This window comes from Patagioenas fasciata, chromosome 39, assembly GCF_037038585.1.
Source record: "Patagioenas fasciata isolate bPatFas1 chromosome 39, bPatFas1.hap1, whole genome shotgun sequence".
Classification (NCBI taxonomy): domain Eukaryota; kingdom Metazoa; phylum Chordata; class Aves; order Columbiformes; family Columbidae; genus Patagioenas; species Patagioenas fasciata.
In genome coordinates, this window is record NC_092558.1 from 749266 (window position 1) to 757500 (window position 8235).

The following is an 8235-nucleotide window of genomic DNA, read 5'->3' on the forward strand; positions in this document are numbered from 1 at the left end:
TGCGGAAGGAGCCGGAGGGATCCAGGACCCCCCTGGGGGGGTTTTTGGGGGGTCTCTGGGGGGGTTTTGGGGGGGGTAGAGAATGGAGGTAAAGGGTCTGGAGAACAACCAGGCCCCCCAGGAACCAGTGACAGCCCCCCGGGAAACGGGGCATGGGGACACTGGGGGGTCCCTCCCGAACTCCTGGGTCCCCCCCCGGACTCCTGGGTCCCCCCCCGGACTCCTGGGTCCCTCCCGAACTCCTGGGTCACCCCCCGAACTCCTGGGTCCCTCCCGAACTCCTGGGTCCCTCCCGCACTCCTGGGTCCCCTCCCGGCCTCCTGGGTCCCTCCCGAACTCCTGGGTCCCTCCCGGCCTCCTGGGTCCCTCCCGCACTCCTGGGTCCCTCCCGAACTCCTGGGTCCCTCCCGGCCTCCTGGGTCCCCCCCCGGACTCCTGGGTCCCTCCCGGCCTCCTGGGTCCCTCCCGGACTCCTGGGTCCCTCCCGAACTCCTGGGTCCCCCCCTGAACTCTTGAGTCCCCCCCCCGAACTCCTGGGTCCCTCCCGAACTCCTGGGTCCGCCCCCTGAACTCTTGAGTCCCCCCCCGAACTCCTGGGTCCCTCCCGAACTCCTGGGTCCCTCCCGGACTCCTGGGTCCCTCCCCGAACTCCTGGGAGATTGGGGGGAACTGGGGGTTACTGGACCTCACTGGGAGGGCACTGGTGGGACTGGGACCCGTATGGGGTGACCTGGACCAGTGCTGGGGGGGTCACTGGGGCCGAACTGGGACCAGTGCAGCATACTGGGAGCACTGGGTGCCACTGGGACCAGTATAAGGGGGTCACTGGGGCCAGTATGGGGCCACTGGGACCAGTACGGGGCCGGAACTGGGCCCAGTTTGGGGTGGACTCACCCGCCGCGTCGCCGGGAGGAGCCGCGCATGCGCGGGAGGGACCCAGGCGTTCGGGAGGGGGCGTGGTCAGGGCGGGCGGGGCCAGACGGGTGTCTGGGTCCTAATGCCTCTGCACGGCGCTCGGACGCCTGGGTCCTCTCCCGAACTCCTGGGTCCCTACCGAACGCCTGGGTCCCCCCCCCGAGCTCCTGGATCCCCCCCCCGAGCTCCTGGGTCCCTCCCGGACGCCTGGGTCCCTTCCCGGACTCTTGGGTCCTCCCCGATCTCCTGGGTCCTCCCGCGAACTCCTGGGTTCCCTCCCGAACTCCTGGGTCCCCTCCCGAACTCCTGGGTCCCCAAAGAAGCTGTCACAGTCACGGGGACATCGGGCGTCACTTTATTGCCGGGGGTGTCGGTGGCAGCGGCGCTTCCAGGGGACAGTGGGGACATTGGGGACATCGGGGACACTGGGGACACGGGGACACGACAGGTCTCAGTCCTTTGTGTTGGGGACACTGGGGACATTGGGGACACTGGGGACACGCGGTGTCTCAGTCCATTGCTCCAGGGTGACGAGGTCCCGCGTCCTTCGGGGACATTGGGGACACGTGGCCGTGATGGGTCCCTTGATGGTCCCTCTGGGTGGTGTCCCCGGCCCTTGGGGACACCTTGGGGACATCGAGCCCCTTGGGGTCCCAGTGGTGACGTGTCCTCGGTCCCTCGGTGACATCGTGCAGAGACGGTCGCGGCGGCTCGTGGGGGGGACAGCGGGGACATCGGGGACATTGGGGATGTTTGGGGACATCAGGGACTTGGGGAATATTTGGGGATATTGGGGACATTGCGGGTATTTGGGGACATTGGGGGCGTTTGGGGACATCGGGGACATCAAAGACTTTGGGGACATCAGGGATTGGGGGACATTGGGGACATTGGGGATGTTTGGGGACATCAGGGACTTGGGGAATATTTGGGGACATTGGGGACATTGCGGGTATTTGGGGACATTGGGGGCGTTTGGGGACATCGGAGACATCAAAGACTTTGGGGACATCAGGGACTTGGGGAACATTGGGGATTTGGGGGATATTTGGGGACATTGGGGATCTGGGGGACATTGGGGACCTGGGGGCTATTTGGGGACATTGCGGACATTGGGGACTTGGGGACATTGGGGACGTTTGGGGACATCAGGGACTTTTGGGACTTGAGGGGTATTTGGGGACATTGGGGACTCTGGGGACATTGCGGATATTTGGGGTTATTGGGGTCATCAGGGACTTGGGGGACACTGGGGACTTGGGGGATATTTGGGGACATTGGGGACTTGGGGGAAATTTGGGGACATTGGGGACATCAGGGACTTGAGGGATATTTGGGGACCTGAGGGACGTTGGGGACATTGGGGACACTGAGTCACCATGTCCCTGGAGTTGGGGACATTGGGGACATTGGGGACATCACCATCCCCGGGGTCGGGGACATTGGGGACATTGGGGACATTGAGCCACATTGTGCCTCAGCCCCTTGGGGACATCACTTGGTGGGGGAGGGGGGGGACACAAACAATTTTGGGGGGACTCTGCCAAAAACGCAGACCCTGGGTGGGGGGGGGGGGTTGGGGGACAAGAACCGGGGACATCGGGGGGGGTGTCACCAATGACACCCAATTTGGGGACATTTCCCAGCGTGGGGGACACTTGGGGTCATCGCGGACCCAGGCGTCCGGGCTTGGGGGGAGTGGGGGGGGAGGCCACCAGCCCCCCCCCAATTACCTTAGAGACTCGTTACGAGTTAAATTAAGCACGAAAGGCCCCGGGGGAGGGGCTGGGGGGGGGGAGGGGACACGGCCCGGGGCCGGGGGGGGGTCGGGGTCCCCGGGCCGGGGTGACAATGACAATATGTCATACTGGGGGCAAAGTCGCGTCACAGACTTAGTTCAGAACGACGGGGCGCGTTGGCTTCCGGCTGCAAAGAGGAGGGGGGGGACACAAAGGGGACAGCGTTAGGGACCCAGGCGTCCGGGGGGACCCAGGCGTCCGGGGTATTAACACCCACCCTGGGACCCAGGGGTTTGGGAGCATGCGATCACCCAAAAAGGGACCCAGGCGTCCGGGAGCATGCGACCACTCATAAAGGGACCCAGGCATTCGGGGGGACCCAGGTGTCCGGGAGGATCCTCCCATAAAAGGGACCCAGGAGTCCGGGAGCATGTGATCACCCAAAAAGGGACCCAGGCGTTCGGGGGGACCCAGGCGTTCGGGGGGACCCAGGTGTCCGGGAGGATCCCCCCACAAAAGGGACCCAGGCGTCCGGGAGCATGCGACCACCCATAAAGGGACCCAGGCGTTCGGGGGGACCCAGGTGTCCGGGAGGATCCTCCCATAAAAGGGACCCAGGAGTCCGGGAGCATGTGATCACCCAAAAAGGGACCCAGGCGTTCGGGGGGACCCAGGCGTTCGGGGGGACCCAGGTGTCCGGGAGGATCCTCCCACAAAAGGGACCCAGGCGTCCGGGAGCATGCGATCACCCATAAAGGGACCCAGGCGTTCGGGGGGACCCAGGTGTCCGGGAGGATCCCCCCACAAAAGGGACCCAGGCGTCCGGGAGCATGCGACCACCCATAAAGGGACCCAGGCGTTCGGGGGGACCCAGGCGTTCGGGGGGACCCAGGTGTCCGGGAGGATCCTCCCATAAAAGGGACCCAGGAGTCCGGGAGCATGCGACCACCCATAAAGGGACCCAGGCGTTCGGGGGGACCCAGGTGTCCGGGAGGATCCTCCCATAAAAGGGACCCAGGAGTCCGGGAGCATGCGACCACCCATAAAGGGACCCAGGCGTTCGGGGGGACCCAGGCGTCCGGGACATCAGCCCCCCCCCACGGGACTCCCCAGGGGACCCAGGCGTCCGGGGCATTAACACCCAAAAAAGGGACCCAGGCATCCAGGAACATCCACCCCCCAAAAAAAGGACCAAGGCGTCCGGGCACCCCCATTCGCCTTCCCCACAGCCCCACTGGGGACCCCCAAATAAGGGACCCAGGCGTCCGGGGCATTAACCCCCACCCAGGGACCCAGGCATCCGGGAGCATGCGACCACCCAAAAAGGGACCCAGGCGTTCGGGGGGACCCAGGCATCCGGGACACCAATGCTCCATGGACTCCCCAAAGGACCCAGGCGTCCGGGCACCCACCCCAACCCCCACAAAGAAGGGGACCCAGGCATCCGAGCACCCATTCCCACCCCAAATAAAAGGGACCCAGGTGTCCGAGCACCCATGGCCCCCCCCCCCAAATAAAAGGGACCCAGGCGTTCGGGCACCCACCTGTGCGGAAGGCGTCCTGGGGGAGGGGCGGGAGTTGATACAACTCAGCGAAGGGGCCGCGGGGCGACCGGGGGGGGTGGGGTGGGTGGGGTGGGGGAGGGGCCACGGGGGGGGTCACCCCCACGCCCCTCCCCCCAGCCCCTCCCCCTCCCCCGCGGGCGGCGACCAATCCCTGCAGGAGACGGCGCAGGGCGGGGCCGGGGGGGGGAGGGGGAGGTGGGGGTGGTGGGGGGGGAGGGGAGGTCTCGGGGGTCAAAAGGGACCCAGGCGTCCGGCCCCCTCCCCCGGGGCTGTCGGGACTGGGCGGGAATTTCTCGGGGGGGTCGGGGGGGCCGAAGGGGAAGGGCGGGGCCAGGCGGGGGGTGTAGGGGGGGGTCCAGGTTTCGGCCCCGCCCCCCGCCCCGCCCCCCACCCTGGGGGTGGGGCCGAGAGCGCCCAGGGTGGGGCCAAGGGCGCCAAGGTCAAGGGCGGGGTCAATGGCGCCAAGGGCGGGGTCAACAGTGGCGACCCCATTGGGTCCAAGGTCAAGTCCAACATTGGCGCGGCCATTGGGTCCAAGTCCAACGGTGGCGCCATTGGGTCCAAGGTCAAGTCCAATGGTGCTGCCGCCATTGGGTCCAAGTCCAACGTTGGCGCGGCCATTGGGTCCAAGGTCAAGTCCAACGGTGGTGCCGCCATTGGGTCCAAGTCCAACGTTGGCGCGGCCATTGGGTCCAAGGTCAAGTCCAACGGTGGTGCCGCCATTGGGTCCAAGTCCAACGGTGGCGCCATTGGGTCCAAGATCAAGTCCAACGTTGGCGCGGCCATTGGGTCCAAGTCCAACATTGGCATGGCCATTGGGTCCAAGTCCAACGGTGCCACCATTGGGTCCAAGGTCAAGTCCAACGGTGCTGCTGCCATTGGGTCCAAGTCCAACGGTGGCGCCATTGGGTCCAAGGTCAAGTCCAATGTTGGTGGAGCCGAGCGCAGCCCCAACAGCGAATCCCAGGGCAGAGCCACCGGCGCCGAGTTCAACAGCGACATCGGTCCCAAGTTCAACATCGGTGCCAAGTTCAACGTTGGTCCCAAGTTCAACGTCGCTCCCAAGTTCAACGTCGCTCCCAAGCCCAAGGTCAATGGTGGGTCCAAGGCCAGACCCCACATTGGGCCCCACGGCAGCCCCGAGGGCGATTTCAGCGTCGGGTCCCACGTTGGGCGCCAAAGACCCAACGGTGGCTCCAATGGGAAGTTCAATGTTGGGTCCAAGAGAAGACCCAACGGTGGCCCCAACAGCAGCTCCAAGGCCAAGGCCAAGGCCGGACCCAAGAGAAGACCCAACGGTGGTTCCAACGGTGGTTCCAACGGAAAGTCCAACGGTGGATCCAAGGGAAGACCCAACGGTGGCTCCGACCGACAGTTCAACACCAGAGCCAAGAGAAGACCCAACGGTGGACCCAACAGCGGCTCCAAGGCCAAGTCCAAGGCCGGACCCAAGAGAAGACCCAATGTTAGTGGCTCCAATGGAAAGCTCAATGTTGGATCCAAGAGAAGACCCAACGTTGGTTCCAACCGACAGTTCAACACCAGATCCAAGAGAAGACCCAACGGTGGCCTCAACAGTGGCTCCAAGGCCAAGTCCAAGGCCGGACCCAAGAGAAGACCCAACGGTGGCCCCAACAGTGGCTCCAAGGCCAAGTCCAAGGCCGGACCCAAGAGAAGACCCAACAGTGGCTCCAATGGAGAGTTCAATGTCGGATCCAAGAGAAGACCCAACGTTGACTCCAACGTTGGCTCCAATGGGAAGTTCAAGGCTGGATCCAAGAGAAGACCCAACGGTGGCTCCAACCGACAGTTCAACACCAGATCCAAGAGAAGACCCAACGGTGGCCCCAATGGGAAGTTCAAGGTTGGATCCAAGAGAAGACCCAACATTGGCCCCAACGGCGGCTCCAAGGCCAAGTCCAAGGCCAGACCCAAGCGAAGACCCAACGTTGGTGGCTCCAAGTCCAACTCCAGCCCCTTGATTGGCTCTGAGTCCACGGTTGAGCGTGGCCGCCATGTTGGCGCCGGGGTCGACGTTGGCGCCAAGACCGTGGCCAACGTCGCGCCCAACGGTGACCCCGAGGCCAAGGTTGACGCCAACGTTGACGCCAATGTGAGGTCCAACAGTGTCTCCAAGGTCTAGGGCGGGGCCGGGAGTGACACCGACGTCCCCTCTGGTGACACTGACGTCCCCACCGGGAAGGTCAAGGCCGGGGGACACGAAGGGTTCGGGGGGACCCGGGGGGGTCTCGGCCGCCAATTGTTGCCGCAGGGACCAGGCCTCAGCCTCACTGGGGGAGACGGGGGTCAGCCGGATGCCTGGGTCCCCTCCCGGATGCCTGGGTCCCTCCTGAACTCCTGGGTCCCTCCCAAATGCCTGGGTGCCTCCAGAATGCCTGGGTCACCCCGAACTCCTGGGTCCCCCCCGAACACCTGGGTGCCCCCCGAACTCCTGGGTCCCCCCCGAACTCCTAGGTCTGCCCTGGACTCCTGGGTCCCTCCCGGACTCCTGGGTCCCGTCCCAGACGCTTGGGTCCCTCCTGAACACCTGGGTCCCCCTGAACTCCTGGGTCCCCTCCTGAACTCCTGGGTCCCTCCTGGACTCCTGGGTCCGCCCCCCGGACTCCTGGGTCCCTCCCGAACTCCTGGGTCCCCCCCTGAACTCTTGAGTCCCCCCCCCGAACTCCTGGGTCCTCTGAACTCCTGGGTCCCCCCCAAACTCCTGGGTCCCCCCCAAACTCCTGGGTCCCCCCCGAACTCCTGGGTCCCCCCCGAACTCCTGGGTCCCCCCTGAACTCCTGGGTCCCTCCTGAACTCCCAGGTCCCCCCAAACTCCTTGGTCCCTTGGATGCCTGGGTGCCCCGAACTCCTGGGTCCCCCCGAACGCCTGGGTCCCCCGGACGCCTGGGTCCCCACCTGATGACGAAGTTGAGCCCCAGCAGGGCGGGCCCATCGGGGCGCAGTCGGGTGTAGACCCAGGTCCAGCCCAGCTCGTCCTTGCGCTGCAGCCGCGTCACCAGCTCCGCCCGTCCGTCTGTCCCTGCGCCCGCTGCGGGACACGGGGATGTCAGGGGGGACACGGGGACATCGGGGGACATGGGGACATCGGGGGGACACAGGGACATGGGGGACATGGGGACATTGACGGGGACATCAGGGTGGGACACCGGGGGACCCTGGGGCCAGGTTGGGGACACAGGGACACCCACTGAGGTGCAGGGGACCCTTGGACCAGGTTGGGGACCCTGGGATCAGGTTGGGGACCCTGGGATCAGGTTGGGGACATGGGGACAGGTTGGGGAGTCGGGGTCAGGTTGGGGACCCTGGGGCTGGGTTGGGGACAGTTTGGGGACACGGGGACACCCACCGAGGCGCAGGTGCTGCCGCGCCACGTGTCCCAGGTCCTCGGGGTGCAGGAGCCGGTACCACGAGCGCCCCAACAGCTCCCGGCGCCCATAGCCCAGGTGGGTCAGGACACTGTGGACACCACAGGGTCACCCCGGACGCCTGGGTCCCCCCGGACGCCTGGGTCCCCACCTGTCGCCACCCGGATGCCTGGGTCCCATCTGTCCCACTTAGGTCCCTCCCGAACGCCTGGGTCCCTCCAGAACTCCTGGGTCCCCTGGATACCTGGGTCCCTCCCGAACGCCTGGGTCCCCCCAGACTCCCAAATCTCCCCGAACTCCTGGGTCCCTCCTGATCTCATGGGTCCCCGAAACACCCAAGTTCCCCCCAACTCCTGGGTCCCCCCGAACTCCTGGGTCCCCCCAAACTCCCAATTCCCCTCCCAACTCCTGTCTCCCCCACTCCCTCCCGCACTCCCCGGACGCCTGGGTCCCCCCGGACGCCTGGCTCCCCCAAACTCCCAAGTCCCCCATAACTCCCGGCTCCCCCTGCCCTCCTGTGTCCCCGAACTCCTGGGTCCCCCCGAACTCCTGGCTCCCCCAAACTCCCAATTCCCCCCCCATCTCAAGTCTCCCCCACTCCCTCCCGCACTCCCCGGACGCCTGGGTCCC

General features: G+C 65.9%; 1 protein-coding gene across 1 annotated transcript in view; it reads right to left on the reverse strand.

Annotated features, from left to right (window-relative positions):
* Positions 1–4358: 4358 nt before the first annotated feature.
* Positions 4359–8235, reverse strand: part of NPAS4 (neuronal PAS domain protein 4) — a gene marked incomplete at its 3' end in the record, with an annotated part of 9542 nt that continues 5665 nt past the window's right edge. The window contains exons 5-7 of the mRNA XM_071801439.1: positions 7587–7696; positions 7136–7268; positions 4359–6510 (exon numbers count right to left, since the gene is read on the reverse strand). Coding sequence (XP_071657540.1) covers positions 4359–6510; positions 7136–7268; positions 7587–7696 — 2395 coding nt within the window. The remainder of the gene's footprint in view (positions 6511–7135; positions 7269–7586; positions 7697–8235) is intronic.